Source organism: Typha angustifolia, chromosome 11 (assembly GCF_048772165.1).
Source record: "Typha angustifolia cultivar Huaian chromosome 11, ASM4877216v1, whole genome shotgun sequence".
Classification (NCBI taxonomy): domain Eukaryota; kingdom Viridiplantae; phylum Streptophyta; class Magnoliopsida; order Poales; family Typhaceae; genus Typha; species Typha angustifolia.
The window spans coordinates 15,691,866-15,710,402 of record NC_133249.1 but is presented as its reverse complement, the minus strand read 5'-3'; the positions used below and the strand labels follow the sequence as shown (position 1 = coordinate 15,710,402).

Below are 18,537 nucleotides of genomic sequence, written 5' to 3'. Positions count from 1 at the left end.
CTCATGTCCTCAGTCAATTGAATTTCTGCTACATTATAATGATACTTTACTGTCAGTACTAGTAGCAGCAGCATTTGTTTTCCTTCTAGTTTCTAATTGACATCTAAATTTCCTATTCAAAATTACTAACAGTAAATATTATGTGTGCAGTTACAAGGAAAATATCTACAAGCTATAACCTTTTGAAATCTAAAAGGGAAGAAGAGTTCTTGGCTTTGACTGTGAGTGTTTCTCTCCATTCCCCTATGTATTTAAGTCCCCTTTGATTTTTATGAACTGTAAATGAGTTTTCTGAAGCATATAAATATATATATATATCACTCATTAATTCAGTTGAGAACTGAGGTTAAGGAGACAAAGGCCACATCATCAAATGATGTTCCTTGTGGTAGATGTGTGAGTGGTCCAATTGAGTATAAAAAAAGCTAGGGAACTAAGTGGCCAAAAAATATAAAAATAATAGAACATGTGCTATTATTAGAATGAATCTAGAAATGCTTTTGTTGGAAGCAAGTTTTTGCCACTTAGATTTTACCTACCATTTTCAACATAATGTTTTTCTTTTTTCCTTCTAAACTAAATGATATATGCTTGTAGTATTATTATTTGTGACAGTGATTGCACATTAGGAGAGGAATCTATTAATCATTCACGGGTGAATTAAGGGGGAGTGAATGAATGAATGAATGTTCTTCTTCTTCTTCTTCTTCTTCTTCTTCTTCTTCTTCTTCTTCTTCTTCTTCTTCTTCTTCTTCTTCTCTAATTCAAATTCCAATTCAAATTGCAGCAGCTGCAAGTCTCTTGTAGCAGCAGCACCTCGTGGGTTCACGGGCCATTACAGCCAACAATATCTTCTTCTCTATGATTCTATCCATGGATAGTTTTTTTTGTTTGTTTTGACAAGACCTTTCTGGCTCTACTAGAATTTAACCCCATATTCTCTAATTATAAATTAGAGAATATTTTTCTTCTGAAAGTAAAAAACACTACTTATAATTTGCATTTACTATCACATAACAGTAGCTGTCAGGTTAAATTTAAGTATCAGTGTTTTTTAGATAATAAAAGTCAAATACAAGAGTGGATGCTTATCAAATTTAGCTATAATTTTCCTTACACTCCCTCCTCCTAAACTATATTAAAAATATCTTAATCATTTAAATATATCATACAAAATAGTTACTAGAAATATAACCGAAGAGATTCGGTAACATACTAGTTTAAAGTATGATTTTCTTTTATTATGATTAGAATTATAATATATGGGAGCACGGGTGCATAATTAGAGATCCAAGTCTGGCCGGATAAAGCCAGTCAACCCCATTTATATCCCTGTACGGCAGCAGTGGTGACCTTTCAACCATCTCCTCATAAGTTCTTAGCCATGAGAGAATTATTGGTGGGGGTCGTCGTCTTGTTTTTATCCTCTCCCACTTGCTTAACTGCCGATTCAAATACGTTTATCCGGATTTTTTTTTCTTCTTCTTCTTCTTCTTCTTTTTATATAGAATAAGTAATATCTTATTCAAGTTTTCGACACTGCTGGATAAGCTATCCCACGGATTCCTTGATCTTTTTCTTCTTATTCATCTCATCATCTACCTCACCAGCAGCTACGGCTTGCCAATCATATGACGATGAACTCCCATCGTTGGTGTTCCATCGCTGCTCTCAAAGTTAAATTTAGTCAACCAAAACGTTATGCGTTTTCCCGTGACGTGCATCAATCCCTTTAGTTCTTCAAGTCAATTTGTCGTAGGAAAAAAGAGTCATTAAGGCGTTTACTTTCGTTCTATCCGTGATCTTTTGTCGTAGAAGGAAGAAAAGTTAGCTACTCTATGTTGAAGGATTGTGATTATACTTCAGCTACTCTTATTATTATTATCATTTCTTTTCTCTAGTTTACACCTCTTTAGTTCTTCAAGTCAATTTTAACTTACTCTTTTATTATACTTTAAGATTAAGCCAGCTTAATCTTCTTGTGGTCCAGATTAAGTTGAAATCAGAGAATGGTAGGAGTGGCTCTACTAGCTGTAACTTAGATCTTAGGTTTGTAACTTGATCATACGGAAGATCATCTATTTGTTATAGTAATTATATTGTGAAGACCACTGCAGACATTCTATAGGAGCACAAGATGCATGGATTTATAACTGTGAGTCCATGTTGGCTATGTCACAGTCTATAACAAAAGTACCAAAGAATAGTATTTATGTACCATTGAATCCTATAAAAGGATCCAGGAACAATGAACAAGTGGGACAGAGACAAAGTTGTATTCAGAGCACTAAGTATGCAACTAGTAGCAGGCTGGGCTGGCTCAGGCTGTGATTTGCTTTCATGGCCCTGAATACTGATAACATTTCAAGTGGTCATTGGATGCAATAGTTTGGAGTCTAGTTTAATTACCTGTATTGAGAGGGTCATTTGATTCTTGGTATCTAGCTACAGAGGTGCATATGTATTTATATTCGTTCGAGAATAGATTTGTGGTTTTTTTTTTATATAAAAACTTTCGATGCAATAATTCCTTGCTTCGATCGTTAGGCTTTCATACCGACAATGGCCCAATAAGCCCATGGTCTTTTGTTGTGCCTAGGAGTGGACATAGGTTAGATAAAATCCAATCCATTCCAATCTCAATATATATTCGAGTTTTGTCGGATACAAGTTGAGATGTTACAAATATCCATATTTGGCTAGTCTATATGGATACGGATGTAATCGAAGAATAATATCCGTATCATTTTATGTTTATCATACTTTTAAAATGTCATAAAAATAGTAGTGTAAAAGATCTTTTTGTACTTTTATATGAAGCTCTAATATAATTTTTTGTATTACATTTACTGCTTATCTATAAATTTTAGTAATTATATTAATAATTCTTATAGACCCAGAAAAAAAAGATACACTCCATCCACAACCATAGTTGATAGTTGTACTTAATGGATATGATAATCAAATTCATTATTTATATTCGAATTCAAAAAATATATATATGAGTACATATATGATCTTACTTCTATTCCAATCCATACACAATCAGCTTTCACTCCCTTAGTTGTTCTTCTTTATAGGATATGCTTGAGATTGCTTGTCTTTTAGATCTGGCAACCTAATTTATAAAGACAATAAGTAGAGCACAGAAGGTGGTTGTGCCATTCTGATGAAATGTAGTTGGTACTTCCTGGGATTGTATTTGATTTGGGCTCCAACCATAGCCCACCAGTGCTTAATTGGGCCAATTACAATTAATTAGTGGCTAATGAGATAGATGAGATGCACTATTATTGTTTTCCCACCCCACCAGTTGTTATAGCTATTAATAATTAATTAATCATGGATTAATTTTTAAATGAGATCCACATTTTAAGAAAATGAAAAATCCACTAAAATTCAAGGTGATAATATCTATCATGGACTACTGCTGTTTAGCATAAGATGATATGATATGTGATGCCTAAGCATATGAACAGCAACTTTTGCAGCAATTAAGCATGGTATATTGAGACACTGCCAGCCATATGTTGATCTCGTTGGACCATGCAATCCTTCTTCTCTACCTATTTCTAACTGGTTCTGACCAAAGAATCCAAAGTCATTTCAATTCTATTCATGAAAAAGAAAGCTAACAAATGTGGACTGAGTCAAACGAACTAGCATTAGGATAATGGAGTCTTATTAGCTCTAATTGTTCAAGAATAAAAACAAAAAAATACTTTATCTTAAAAACACTATATACTTTTAAAAAAATCTGTTTAGTAAAGTAACCAATTACGTAAAAAGACAGCAGGAAAAAAAAGAGGAAAAATATATTTAGAGAGAGAGAGAGAGAGAGAGAAAGAAGCATCTAGAATTATACGAGACACAAAAAAAAAATTAAATTAAAAGAAAATTAGAAACTAACTAGTCGACCTTCTCGTCCTTGGATGGCGCGGCTCCCGATTCGTCCTCTCCGGCGGCGGCGGCGGCGGCGCAAGAGCCGCTCCTGATCTCCCCAACGAGCGATTGTGCCACGTGGCACGCCTTCTGTAGCCGGGGGAAGCTAAGTGGTGGCGCGATCCCTCCCGCGGCCGTGGCCATTCCTGTCGCGGCGTCCGCGACGCCCTCGGTGGCGATCCGCTGCGTCGTGGATCGGATCACCTCCTCAGCGTTGTCGCAGGAAACCCGGAAGAGCTCCCACCGGTACTTGAAGCGCTCGAGGGCGGCCTCCGACGCCGCCGTCCGCCGTCCTCCGGCTGCGTCGCGCGCCGCCACAACAGCCGCCGCCGATTCTACGAAGGCATCGTAAGCTTCGCTCATCGCGTCGATGGTGTCCTCCATCTCCTCTCTCTCTCTCTCTCTCTCTCTCTCTCTCTCTCTCTCTCTTTCGCTCCTCCTCTTCCTTCTCCTTCAGGTTGTTTGATTAATTTATTGCCAATTTAAATCCACGACTTTCTATTTACGGAAGTAAGTCGCCAAGGAATAAATAAGAATATAGTTTGAGTCGGATTAGGATAAATCTAAACCGCTAACCTTTACATGACTCATAATAAACTGTACACTTTATAAGCTCTACATCGTAAGCACTCCCTGAAGAAGCTTTCCATGGAGAACCAAAATATCTTATAAGCACTGAGAAAAAAAGATAAATAAATAAATATATATATATATATATATACACACACACACACAGACACACACTCAAGGTGGGAAAACAAAGAGAGTGACTTTCTAAGTTCACATTGGCTTTATGACTGAGATAATTATTTCATGACCCAATCTTTTTTACCTGCTATGATTTGGATGAGGAAAATGACACATCATTTAGTTGGCATGTATATGTAATGGCAAAGTTGGTAAACTTTGATGCTTGAGGGCTTTCTTAAAGTGTGTGAAGGTTTTCCTTTAAAGAAAAGTATGTGTTTACTATTATATTTATATATATTAATTAATAGAAAAGGAGTGGTATAGAATTATTTTCTCTGTTGAATTTGGTCATCTATCATCCAAAGAAAGTAGATCAGTTCACCTGTTTAAATGAATATTAAAATCGTATTGTTGTCTAAATATATTATTTTAAGAGAAGAGAAAATTTAACTGTGTACATATGAAATTAGTGTTACTGATATGAGGTCTAAATGTTGAGAAATATTGATAGCTAATTTATATGCCAATATGTATAAAAAGAACATAAGGCCTAGTATTCCTGTAGCAAAGGAGTTTTCCCTCAATGCTATTTTGTTATTACACATGCAATGCTAGTAATATTTTTATCCTCTTCTACTTGTAGGTAAATTAGATATACATGCCCCATGGCTGCTGCATTGTATACTCCTTTCAACTTGTCAATAAATAAAGGGACTGATCACAGTCTTCAAGAAATATATAATTTTATAAGTAAATAAAATTAGTAGAATACATAAAAGAAATGAGTAAGCTTAGAGATATATAAAAATGTCTAATGTAATTTACCCTCCTTAGTTACTGTCCCTGAGCTTTTGTAGATGGCAAAATGATTTAAATGATCTCGCTTCTCTTATATAGAAATATATAGGAAAAAGAAATAAGGGCGATGATTTTCTTAATAGATTATAAAGGCTAATTATAAGTTAGACAAATAAATTAGTTATTTTCAATAAATAGATTGGATAATTGAGCCAATCGTTATAAGAAAGTCACAATAGATCTAAAACATGTATAAGCACTTTAGTGAAAATCTCACCGGATATCGACCCTAATGTTCATAACAAATTCGCATAACTAGTAAGACTCAATCTATACACTACAATGGCAACCTAAGTGATTTTTTTTAAAAAAAAATTCATAGGTGGTTAAGTGTTTTTAAAATCAAGTTTGTTGGTTGCCCATATCAATCAGTTGGTTGCTTCGCTAAGTTACTATACACTCAACATAATGCGGTGGGACCTCATAACTGGGTTCAACATTGTTATTTCACATACTCGTTAGCTAATTTGGTGCTTTACAGGTCGAGCAAAAAGAATGGGTCAAATATTACAAGAATATTTTAAATTTATGGATCAAATTTAACTCTTTAAATCTAGTCAATATTTTGAATGGCAGCACTGGCGATATCAATAACATTACTCGTAATCATCAAAATTATAAAAAAAATTATATTCTTAGAGAAGCTAATCGTTCTGTTGATTGATCGGCTAATCTAGGTAGGACCTTAGACTACCGTGGTAACTAAGATTTTTATGTTGAATTTGTTAGGGATTTAGTAATAGACTCTAATTAAAAAAGAAAAAAAAATCGTACCCGTGACGACTAATTTATAAAAACTTTCTATTTTGTTAAATAATAATTGAATATTTTCTTCAATTTGTAGGTGAGCGAAGTAATTTGGCACCAACAAAAGCCAAGCTTTCCGGCTTCCTTCTTCGTGCGTTCCGTAGCGCACGTACAGAACCAAAAACCAGCACAAAGGAAAAGGAAAAAGAAAAAAAGAAAAGAAAAAAGAGAGCGAGAGAGAGAGAGGGAGAAGAGAAGAAGGAAGCATCTCCGATCAACGACACGAGTAAAACCCTAACCTCTTCCTCCTCTCTCCCTCGAAATGCCCTTCTCTCCCAATGGATCCCATCCCCCAAAACCCTAACCCTAACCCTAATCCATCTCCTCCACCTCCCCTCCCGCCGACCCCACGATGATCGATGAACGGCCCCCGTTTTCCGATCTCCTCGGCCTCCACGGCCGCTGCCCCCACCTCCTCCGCCTCCCGATCACCGCCGCCTCCGCCGCAGCTGCATCCCCTCTCCCTCGGCCTCGTCCCTGTCACCGTCCCCACTCCTCCCCGCGCCACACCGCCGCCCCCGGCGGCGGCACCGGAGCACATCCCTGTCACGAGGGTGAGGCTGGCGGATATCTTGTCGTACGATGGGGCACCGAGTGAGGCCTACCATAGGGCGGTGGAGGCGCTGTGTGGATCGCTGACGAGGCACAACGCGGCGGTAATTGAGCTCGGGGGTGAGGACGCCGTCGTGGTCCGCTGCGCTCTGGAATCGGCGAGGATGTATTTTAAGGCTAGGGCGGGGAAATCAAGCCGAGGGATTTACATATACCGCGCTGGGAGGTAGATAATCTAGTTCTTTTTGTGTGATTTATGGTTTAGTTTGTCATGCCTATGCAAGTTATTGTAATCGAAGCAGTTTGTGAGTTGTGCATCTTTGAAGCCCTTAGATTCAATATGCCATTTAGCTGCTCGATGATATGATACGCTATCATAAATTGTAGAAGGTGATATAGTTATTATATAAGTAAATGTGCAGGCCCTGTAAGTTTCTCGTTTCTGAAGAATTGTAGCCTGTCAATTACCTCAAGTGATTTTTTTTTTCCGCTCGGTTTTAGCATAATTGGTGATTTATATCTACTGGGTAAGCCTTCTCATAAGCCATACTGACTTACTGTATGTCGGACATTGCCTTTCATTTTACTAAATTTTGACAATCTCCCTTATAGCACTTCTTGTAGAGTTACATTCTTACATGATTAAATTGGATGAGCTAGTGTTTAATTTATTTACTGGGATGGTATTGATGCAAATTAGGAAAGTTCTGTTAGTACTGTTGTTTTTGACAAGCATGTAAATTTTAGTTTCATTTCTTTTCTGTTAGTGTATGAGAGCGTACTAATTTGAAGAATCCTATACTATGTGAGAAGTCATGCATCAGATGCCCAAAGCATGATGGTGTGAAGATTGAAGGCTCCATGTTTCAGAGTACCTAGCTAGAAGAGAAGAGTATGATTAAGATGATAGGTACCTTATTTATCTCAAATTCCTATCTTTGCTTAGGTATAGAAGTATTAGTGTTCGATAGAGGAAAAGAAGAAAACCAACCCGACTTGCAGGAAACCAGTTTGCTGCTGTGATTCCTTTCATCATTCCATTTCCTTGTCATGCAGGGTTTAACTATTTGGTCCTACTATATGGTAGTTGTTTCCAATATAGAATTGTGGACTCTCTTTACTTAAAGGACATTTTGTTGTCTCTTCGAGCAAATTTTGGTCATCCTATTCCAGTTTAAGTGACCCAACTTGAATTAGAGCATTCTTGCTGGTACATTAGATGATCTCTACTAGACTTGTTTGAACTTCACTAAGAGTAGCTATCATCCATGTTCTTAAAAATGACATTTTTTATGGAATATGTGGGCTTAGTATATCAGTCCAATGAATGAATACTAATCATAGCTTTTCCAAGGTGATGGTTTTTTTGCTAAGTTGTAGACCAAATGCTGGGCTTGCTTGTTCGTCATTTTGTTTTCTCACTAGGATAACTTTGATGACTTTCTTTTATGTCTCTCCATTTAAAATTTTACCTTGGTTGAGCAAAATAAGTGTGATATGTAGGATTGACATGCTTACACATTGTCAGCTTATACATTGTCAGCTTATACGTTGAGTAAATACTTCTTGACAATATGACCCGTGGTTGTATAGTATGCGAAGAATGTTAGAGACCTATGCGTACATGATGAATAAGAAAAAGTTCCTTACCGATTGATACATGGTTGTACATGTTCATAGTTACTATGCTCTGTGCTAAAGACTTATTTGTTGGAATTCTTTTAGGTCATTGGAAGATGGGGACTTGTCACCTCCTTGCATGAGTGATGCCTTTAGATGTCTGGGGAAGGCAGCTCGTGTTGCACTCTCGGCCGTAGCAAAGCATCTTCGACTGCGCAGCGAGTAAGAATTTTACTTTGTCCACATGTTCATTGCTTGATCTTTTTAGGGAGATTTTATGTTATTAGCACTGGTTCTTCCCTCTTGTTCAATGATGATCTAACATGTGGCAGTGTTTTCAACCATTTGCTTGATGATGCTCCTTTACCTGTTAATGAGGTATCATCCTCAGTGTTGGTTGCTGCCTTTTCTCATTGGTCACTACAGAATGGCAAAGGGCCTATAGTTGGAGTAAGATCTTCAACTAATGAAGTTGAAAAGGGTTTAGTGACACTAATTGCATCTGACTATCCTGGAATACAGGTACTTAGATCTATTCTCACCCAACTTTTGGTACTTCGACCACTCAAAGGTTTCTGTATTAGACCTTTTATGCATATTACTATTTTTTTAATATTTGGAGCAATGAACAAAAAAAATCATTATCCAGCCCCTTTTAATTGGTACATTGTTGTTGTTGTTGTTGGTTCTGTGCAAACTTTATTCTTAGTAGGAGTTAAATTTCTCTTGGACGTCTTATGTCAGTGTTTCTTGTTGGGTGATTATTTTCCTTAAGAGTCATTTTGTTTAGCTACTTTTTGCTAGGTTTGTGACCCAAATGGTCATTGGTACCTAGCAGATGGAGGGGCAGGTCCTGGGGACCTTTTGTTGCTCACAGGAAGGGCCTTAAGTCATGCTACTGCAGGTCTGCGCCCTGCTGCCTCATATAGGATTTGTGGTGATCACTCCTCGGGATCAATGACTATTGGAAGGTTTGACTCTCATCCGGACACCTCTCTTTGACTTATTACCATGATTCTCCTAGTTTAGATCTTTCTTATATGCAATGCCAACAGAAACCGTCGTGCTTTGGATGTTGAACCCTTACATGACCAACATCTTATTTAGATGCTCTCTCTGCAGGGCATCACTCACATTTAGGCTCATGCCTCAAGCCAATGCTATATTGGATTGTTCTCCAATTTCAGCAGCTGGCCATGTCATCCCACAAAGTTATCAGCCAGTATCAGTAAGCCAGTTTATGGATGACTTGTCTGCTGAAGAAGATGTCATGTGTAACCACCCAGAAAATTTTTTTGTGAGTAAACTACAGCTTCAAGTCTGGGTTAAAGTTACTGGTTGCTGCGAGCTGTTTTCCTTTCTACTTTTTTTTTTTATTAGTATGCTCATTCATTGGAATTATATTTGGTGATGTGAATGGACATGCCACTTTTTTTTGTTTTTTTTGTCATTTCTGCTTAGAAATGCGAATGAAGGGTAAAGCATACAGAAAGAGTATAACACATGAGGATCTTGTTGTCCGGTGGTCTTATGATTATGATGCTTCAAATACTTATATACAGGAAGAATTGAAGTTAAATCTGCTAAATAAGAGGAGGGAATAAAGAATCTACTGTAGTGAAAGTAGAGAAATAAGGGTACAAATTTCGGCCTTCATTAGCTGAAATATGAGAATAAGGAGAATAACAGGAAAATAAGTACACTAATGAAGCAGGATTTATTTAGAAATTTTATATGGCAAAGAGATATGGTGATCTTTGATTTGCAAACTAACTCATGACTCACTCACGAGCATTGGAGGTTTAGACTACTTTAGATGTTTCCATAATAACTCTCATGGTAGTTACACTTGACCATCTGCTGATCCTTCATGATTCGTAGCCTCATGAGTCTCCATCTAATACAATTTGTTCCACTATAAAGCCCATTAAATTATGCCTTTTTTGGCTTGATTACTATGTAAAGTATACCAAATACTATAAGAGATTATGTGATACTTGTCATACTCATCATGACATACTTTAACTATGTAGAAGGTGAAAAGAGAAAAGTGACAATTTCATTCTACTGCCTGAGCAACTTTTGTTTTCACTATCATATTTTTGAAGCATCACAATTTCTAAGTTCATTACATCTTATTGTTTCAAAGTTATTGTTTGTTCATTGTGCAAATAAATCATTTTTTTTGTTGATTAATTTTTTATATATCAGAATGCAAGATCAGTTTACATGGCAAGAATTTCTCATTTATGCATTTGAACTTGCAATCTCAGGAAGATCAAAATAATCTCATAAGGGAACCATCATTGAGAAGTGTCCTCTCAGACCCCTTGTCGTAAGTTCTGGTTTTCAGCTTGTGGTTTTAATTTATCGTTTACCTCTTATTGCTAAAACTTATTGTACTGAGTGAATTCTGAATGCCTCATCTTACTTTTAGAATAGAATAGATGAAGATATGAACATATATTGACAACGATACTTTTATGTTGACTGAAATTATAGACAACTCATTGTGCTACTTGTAATTGTGGTTTTTATTTCAGTGGGACATTCCTGGAAGATGCTGTGGTTGTTTCTTGTGGGCATTCTTTTGGTGGCCACATGCTGAAGAAAGTCTTTGAAATGGTATGCGCTGATCCTTCCTGCTCATATTATATCATGTTCTCTAAAATCTAAATTCAATCTCTAAAATACAGTAACATTCAGTATTAGCTAAACTGCTTATTATAAGTCTATCCTTGAGTACGTAGGTGAAGCTACAACTATCACTAAACTCTATTTTACATTACTATATAAACGAAATCTTAGTATAGGATGCTGAGTGTTGCAATAATTAACATTAGAAAAATGAATCTTGTTCCCATTAATATTTAAATAATTATTTGGCGTACATATTCTACGGGTTAACAATATGATGAACATCAGAAATTAAATTCTGTTGATTGGTGGAAAAAAATTCTAATGAACAATTTTACGATACACTTGGATTACTAAACCAATTTGTAACTGCCTTGAAGAAGTGTCAGACTGGCAGGTGGCCTTCTGCATTATGTTCTTTTCCTTGAGAAACAATCCTTGAGTATGAACTGAAACTGCGTTTCTTTATATATATATATATATATATATATATTATATTCAATATGGAGTGATCTCAATTCTCAACGTTTGGTTAACTTGAAAAAAGATAATGTTACTATATAGAAGTGGCTTTGGAAATTAGCAATAGAAAAGGTTTTCGTGGGTATATAAAATACCTTGCACAACCTACATTCGCTGCAGGGTATTATTGTTAGTGACCATTTTCTTTGCAAATACCAACATGGGTAATTGCAAGAGGGCACTGGGTAATATTTTAGTATTATCCCCTGGTGTCCTCAAATGAAATTGTAACTCAATATTTCTGGTTTTTTTTTTAATCACTGAGACATCCTTAGTCTGGTACTAATGGTATATCTCTTCTGCAATCAGGCCAGATGTACGCTATGCAATGCAGAAATAGACTCCGGATCCTTGATTCCTAACTATGGTGCATCCTTGTATAGTTTTTCAAGGAACAATTCTTTACCATATCATGTGTCAGTTTGGTTATTAATATTCAGATTTTTTCTTTTCTCAAAGCTTTGAGGGCAGCAGCTACAGCAGTAAAGATCGAGGATGACAGGAGGCTCTTCCATAATGCTGCTCTTAGGAAACGCAGGAAAGAAATCGGTGAACAAATGGATGCACTTAAGAGACTCGGCAAAGTACATAGCTCAAGAACTCTGTTGTGCAGCTCTATCTGGGATATTTTTTTGTTTTTATTTTATTCCTTATAATTGTTTTGTGTCATGTTCAGGAAAATGGTGAGGTGGCCGCTGATGCTGACAGCCCTAGGCAACTAAAAGGAGTTCAGTACCCATTTGCAGTTAGTGAGAAAGTTCTGATCAAGGTAACACAGAAGCCTGATCAAAGCTCTGTCAATTAAACTAAGATATGAGAAGGCTTTTAAAGAAAAGAAGGTAAAAAAAGGAGATTCTGATAATAGAAAGCATGACAGGGAAATAGGAGGACCCCTGATAAATTTGTTGGAAGGGAAGCGGTGATTACATCCCAATGCTTGAACGGCTGGTAATTTTCTTGACACCAATCATTTCTATGTGGCAAAAATTGAAGGATAACGCTTGGATGCCTCTATCTGATATTGTTGCTCTTATGGCACAAGAAAGTCATTGATGCATTTAGATTTAAATCTGCAATTGAGTATCCAATTTCTTCGGTGGTGTCATGTAGCCAGGTCAATCTGTAATCATGCCCTTAATTGGTTGGTCAGAGGGAGTTAAAATAAATGGACAGGAATTGAATTTAAAATAAAAGGAGAAGAAAAGTTTGACTCCTCTTACCTTCTTCATATGTACTTCATCTCTCAACCTTAGATTTTCATGCCTAAAACATGCCCGGAATTCTTTTTAATTTAGACATACTACATAACGTGACTTGTTACTCACTGATCTGTAGGTATCTTCTCAAGATTCTTGACAGCGGAGAAAGTGTACGCCTGCAATACCGGTCTCTTCAGAAACTCTCCAGTTCTCAGACCGACGAGAGGTCGCGACCCCAGCCATTGATTCTAACTAGCAGTTGACTTGTGGACTCTCTCATTAGTTGGTTACAGTGAGGGCTCTCGGGTTTCTCTTTGGTCGGTTGTACATTTTCCGGCAGGTCGTCCATGTACATGTGATTGTTTTGATGCCATTTACATTTACCGGAGGAAATGGAAAAGAGGAACCTGGGCCCTATCCCTTTTTGAGTCTTGTAAAAAGCAAATGTGTAATCCATCATCTGTAACAAAGGAACGATGCCCCTATGTGACTATTATCCTGTAGATCATTCTTCTGCTACTGGAAGAATGGATTCTTATCTTGTTAAAGAAGTTTAACCCAATAGGCATAGCGATATAGAAGAGTTATTTGCTGCATCAAATGTGTAAGAAATCTCTACCTTTAATGCATTGTTTTTATTCTCTTCTCTTGACTTTTTTTTTTAATTCTTTTTTACTCTTAGGATAAATTTGACAACCGAGAGTAAAGATTTCATCGTGTGCAAGATACTAATCCTACAAGCATAAGCAATCATGTAAGAACTTATTCAGCTATTTTAAAGTTTTTAGATAAGTCAGTTAAATTGAAAGGCGATTTTTATTTAGAAAACTTTATGAGATAAATATAGGCATGTGGTAAAAAATTTAATAGACGTAAAAAAAGTCAAAACTCTCGCCTGGCTTTACTAAAAAGTCGTCGTCTTTTTTCTTTTTTCTTTTTTTTTAATAATTCTTTTGTACGGACTATGTAGTACTACTGTTGCGTCGCTATTTGGATTCATCCTCGCCAGTCGCCATCCTTTTCGCGTTACTTATTGCCATGCATCTCCTCACATCGTCTCACTCTTCTCCTTCAGTGATCCGATTCTTACCTCTTTCCTTCCCTTTGAGCCATTTCTTCGAACGTCTTGATGGCATTAAGAGGTTCCTTCTCCCGCCCCACATACCTTCCCTCGATTCCTTCCTCTTGTGTCGGGAATGACCGGAGGGCGGGCCGACGCCTCGTGGTCAGGGCAGCAGCTTCTACTGCATCGACTCGTCAGCGGCGGCGGCAGAACGTGGAGGGGGAGTTCTTCGTAGGTGAGGAGAAGATTAAATTCTTCTAGTTATAACAAGTCCGGCGTATTATATTAATTTGGTAGTGATTTGATGCAGATCACCGGTGTATTGATTGCGATGCATGCCGTTGGATGGCTCCGGTGAGTTTGGTCTTGTAGACTTCAGCTTCTGGTAGCAATTCAGAGCATTGGATGGTTATAAATTTGTTGGTCTTTTGTGTTTGCAGAAGATATTTACGAGAGTAGATGGAAAATCTGCCGTAACGCAGCAACCGAGCTTGGAGGAGGAAAGGGTTAAGGCCCTGCAGGTGATCCTTCTTGTTGGTTGTAATAATTTAGTGGTAAATTTCTTTAGTATTGTACTTGTTCTACATAGCTTAAGATGATCAAAATATAAGATGGTTTTCTTGAATCCTTGCTGTTGACGTAAATAGAAGGAATCATATCCTTTGTAGGATGAATTAGAGAGAGGCCCTAATAGCCCTCTTTTTTCAGAGCTCTGGTCCTATTTCTACATCTTTTTTAATTATACTTTGACTCGCTCTTTCTCAATGATCAAATCCCTGTTAAGCTATTAGAAGGTAGCATTGCATATTTCAACTTGTCCTTGTGATGAAGCATTCGTCTCACTCCACACATGCGCGTGCTCATTTGGTTACAGGTTATTGTGGGCCTCCTTGTTTTGATTGAATTCTATTTCTTTTGCAGGCATTGCTTTCCTGTCCGACAAGCTCAATACATACTGAAAAGCCTACAAAGGAGATTCTAGAAATTCAGAAAATGTTTCCTCTTCCCATAGATGAAAAGATACTTCATGTATGATCTTTCAATCTTGATTTCATCTTTTCTTATTTTAATTCTCAGGCGTATGGATGTGCTCATGTGCTGACAGTAAGATTTTCTGTTGTCAATTTAGTATCTTTATTTCCATAGGACAAGGATTATATAGCTGAGTGCTACATAGGCATCAATGTGCAGCCAATTTTGCACATCAATTTGTTGAACCACGATAGTTTAGCTAGTTTCATTGATCCCAAGCACAGTCTCAATTTCAAAAAGGAATTTAAGACATGGAATGTGTCTTCCTCCCATGCTACATTTCTTAAATCTTAATTAGTTTCTGCATCTTACATGAGTAGAGTAGTTCTTTCTGACATGGATTTACATTCCTATGCTATGTTGAATAATTCCTCATGAAGTACAATGGGTAATTGGAGCTCATAAGCATCCCCAGAACTGCTGTACATGCCACGCCGTCTTTGCAATTTTCACAAATATTTTCAATTTAAATCACACTCCAGAACTGGCTGAACACTGCATGAATGAATTGGCTGATATTTTCTGTATCAGTATTGGTAGATATTTTTTATTGATCTTTGCCATCATGCTTATGCAGCAAGTTATTCTTCAACTACATATTATTGTGATTTCAGGGTGTTTATCATTGCGGTTACCATTCTGAGAGATCATTTGGAGCGACATCCTATCTTATCACTCACCCAGAAGGGAACATATTGATTGACAGGTATGTCTGTGGCTTTCATGTTAGGACTAGGGGACTGAATGAAATTTACAAAATACATGACAACTAAGTAACTTTCAGCCACCATTCCTGATGGAGTAGTTTTTCAAGCCTTTCTCATCTTATCTCATAGCACTTAGGTTTATTAGTATGACTATGCAATATGAATACTAGATTTATTAGTATGACTATGTAATATGAGTCTCAAATTCTCAAGTTTTAGGCATTCTTTTAGTCCCAACAGGGCTTTGCTGGTTTGTATCTGATGATTCTTGAATGTAGCTGAAGTTTTAAAACAACTTACATTGATATATATTCTGCTCATACTGTTGTACAATTTTGCAGTCCAAGATATACAGAGAAATTGGCACATAATATCGAGATGCTTGGGGGAGTGCGCTACATGTTTCTGACTCACAAGTATGATAAAAGAACTAGAAAAACTTGTTTTTGTTTCCATGATACTTGTCTCCTTTGGAGCTGAAAAAGTAAAAAACAACTTGCAAACAGGGATGATATTGGAGATCATGAGAAGTGGTCTAAGCGGCTGAAATGCGAGAGGATTATCCATTCAGAAGATGTAAGAATTCATACTTATCATATAATATGGTTTTACCATTGTTAATTTTCTCTCAAATACTGTCCTGAGTGCATCATTTGGAAGAGCATGTAAGTTGCAAATGAAAGGAAATATTGGCCTAACTAAAAACTATTGAAGTTAAAAAGAAGTGATGAAGCCGTGAGAAAAGAATAACAAAATAGGAACTCTTTATCAAAGAAAATTTAAAGAACATTAAGCATCCACGCAAGTACATGCATAGGCTTTTCCCAAACTCTATGGACTTGGTTTGAGCATAAATTTGAGAGTGCCACTTGGAAGGATTGACAAATATTTTGTAATCAACTAACAACCTGAGAGTTCAAATTCGAGACCAGTAATTGGCTAGAGGTAAATTAGGTTAAAATGGGCTTGCCATACAATTTAAAAGGTTAGTTTGAGTGTAGAGTTTTCTACCTAAGAAAGATTGGAATGTTCTATTAATACTGTACCATGCTTATACATGCATATGCAAGTTCTTACAGGCTTATGCTTGTAGGCTTAGTATCTTGCACATGATGGAATCTGTACCCTCAAAATCAAATTTATCCTCTATAATATGTATTCCATCAATGTCAAAGTGTAGTTATTCTTTCAATTTTCTTATTTTAATTATCATATCATGGCCTTACTTAACTGCATGTGTATCGTGCAATTACCACAGGTAGAGGATTCCACTGAAGAGGTCGAGATGAAACTTTACGGAGATGGTCCATGGAGCATTGGAACCGCGTTTGATCTCATTCATACACCAGGCCATACTGAAGTAAGAAAAATAAAAATGTTTTTCTATGTTATATGGGCACTTGAAACAGATTTTTCATATAAAGATTTAGATGAATTTCTCCAAATAACAGGAAAAATGGACAAGATGCTAGCTACTGGGTATCATAATCAGGCACATTCTTAAAGAAGTTTTAGGAAAAAGAAAGGACCAATAGGTGAAATATGGGTATTGTATAGATTATATTTAGATTCTCCTGCGTGCAGCATTCAGAACTCCAAAGTAATATATATTGTGTAGAAGTAAGTGGACCCCCAGTGTAGTAGCATTATATAAGAAAGATGATGCATCACAGTATAAGCAGACTCTCTGACTTGTCATAACCATAGCGAATAGTCTTCTCTTTAAATTTTCTTGATATTTTGTCAATTTAGTGAAAGAAACTTCTTGTCTGCCACAATAGTTACAAGGCTAGCGGAAGGTATAATAATCGAACTTCTTGGTTGCGTTTTCAAGACTATTCCTCTATGTACATATCTAGCATGAGGAACTTGGTTTTTGAAAATCGCTAGGACAGATTTGTAGTTCAATACTAGTTTGTTTAGTTGCTTTATGTTATTCTCTTGCAAAACATATCGGAAAAAGCAGTCCATTTCCATACTATATAGTAATGATATTTAAATGGGTCATCTTGATTCCTGTCCATGTTGTTTATGCAGGGCTCAGTCTGTTTGTACTACAAGTCACTGAAGGTTCTTTTCACGGGAGACCATCTCTCCAAATCTGGAGAGTCTGGTGATCTACATATTCAACTTATGTATAACAAGCGGTCAGGTACACAAAAATCTTGTAAACCGATTTACTCAAAATTATCTTGTCAAGACTGATGCTCTCTAATTTCTTTTATTCTTCTGATCGAATCTAACGCATGGATTTGCAGTTACCCAGCAACTGGACAGTGTGAGGAAATTATTGGACCTGAACTTTGAGTGGATTCTAGCTGGTGAGCATTCTTCTTCTTTCATCATAGTTATAGTATGAAGGAAATATTCATGGATTATATGGAAACTAAATATTCTGAGACAATTAGAATAGAAAATAATTGTAGTTAAAGAGACTGCATTGTGTCCATTGTAGAATTTACTTGACCTTTTATTAATCAGAAAATCATCCTTCCAGGACATGGTGGACGAATCAGGTTTAAAGACAACCAAGAGAAGAATTCAGCTATAAAAGAACTTCTCGTCAGCCATCAGCATTTATACACGAGATGAGATGACAAATCGATCATATATATATATATATATATATATTCTTATAGCTGAATAGCAGAATAGGTCATCCTGGGGGTTGACCTTGCTTGTATCTTGTAAGCAAACTTGATTCTTAATGCAAGTTGTGAGAATAAAATAGATCTTATGTGATTGTAGATAAGGAGACAAATAAGCAGGGATCTCAGAACTAATGTCCTACCATATCTTTCTACCACGTCGTTTAAAAACGAACTTTTCTCCTATCATTCCTCTAATTTAATTTCAAGGCAGTGTGAAATTGATTCACAATGGAATAACTTAGCCTGTGTGTGTAAGA

At 36.7% G+C, this 18,537-nt stretch overlaps 3 protein-coding genes across 3 annotated transcripts; 2 read left to right on the top strand and 1 right to left on the bottom strand.

The window, feature by feature from the left end:
- Positions 1–3,909: 3,909 nt before the first annotated feature.
- Positions 3,910–4,326, bottom strand: LOC140770659 (mediator of RNA polymerase II transcription subunit 32-like). Its single transcript, XM_073111911.1, has one exon. It carries the CDS (start codon positions 4,324–4,326, stop codon positions 3,910–3,912), a length of 417 nt encoding a protein of 138 aa, XP_072968012.1.
- A 2,044-nt stretch (positions 4,327–6,370) lies between these two features.
- On the top strand, positions 6,371–13,479 carry LOC140770941 (uncharacterized). Its single transcript, XM_073112274.1, has 12 exons — positions 6,371–7,075; positions 8,575–8,691; positions 8,802–8,991; positions 9,274–9,440; positions 9,592–9,766; positions 10,743–10,804; positions 11,013–11,094; positions 11,938–11,995; positions 12,088–12,212; positions 12,305–12,397; positions 12,506–12,576; positions 12,964–13,479. Exons 1-12 carry the CDS (start codon positions 6,657–6,659, stop codon positions 13,088–13,090), a joined length of 1,686 nt encoding a protein of 561 aa, XP_072968375.1. The 5' UTR covers positions 6,371–6,656; the 3' UTR covers positions 13,091–13,479.
- Positions 13,480–13,847: 368 nt separating this feature from the next.
- On the top strand, positions 13,848–18,403 carry LOC140770538 (uncharacterized). Its single transcript, XM_073111764.1, has 11 exons — positions 13,848–14,125; positions 14,201–14,244; positions 14,331–14,411; positions 14,812–14,919; positions 15,537–15,628; positions 15,971–16,045; positions 16,136–16,205; positions 16,888–16,989; positions 17,667–17,781; positions 17,888–17,950; positions 18,127–18,403. The coding sequence occupies exons 1-11, from the start codon at positions 13,957–13,959 to the stop codon at positions 18,219–18,221; spliced, it is 1,014 nt and encodes a 337-aa protein (XP_072967865.1). The 5' UTR covers positions 13,848–13,956; the 3' UTR covers positions 18,222–18,403.
- Positions 18,404–18,537: the final 134 nt, after the last annotated feature.

What these genes read in the sequence shown, in the direction of transcription:
- LOC140770659 (XM_073111911.1), bottom strand. Translation starts at nt 4,326, where the DNA reads ATGGAGGACACCATCGACGCGATGAGCGAAGCTTACGATGCCTTCGTA.
- LOC140770941 (XM_073112274.1), top strand. Translation starts at nt 6,657, where the DNA reads ATGAACGGCCCCCGTTTTCCGATCTCCTCGGCCTCCACGGCCGCTGCC. An exon ending in GTCCTCTCAGACCCCTTGTC is followed by an intron (nt 10,805 to 11,012) that starts GTAAGTTCTGGT and finishes TTTTTATTTCAG; the next exon opens with TGGGACATTCCTGGAAGATG. An exon ending in ATCCTTGATTCCTAACTATG is followed by an intron (nt 11,996 to 12,087) that starts GTGCATCCTTGT and finishes CTTTTCTCAAAG; the next exon opens with CTTTGAGGGCAGCAGCTACA.
- LOC140770538 (XM_073111764.1), top strand. Translation starts at nt 13,957, where the DNA reads ATGGCATTAAGAGGTTCCTTCTCCCGCCCCACATACCTTCCCTCGATT. An exon ending in TAGATGAAAAGATACTTCAT is followed by an intron (nt 14,920 to 15,536) that starts GTATGATCTTTC and finishes TTGTGATTTCAG; the next exon opens with GGTGTTTATCATTGCGGTTA. An exon ending in GGATTATCCATTCAGAAGAT is followed by an intron (nt 16,206 to 16,887) that starts GTAAGAATTCAT and finishes CAATTACCACAG; the next exon opens with GTAGAGGATTCCACTGAAGA.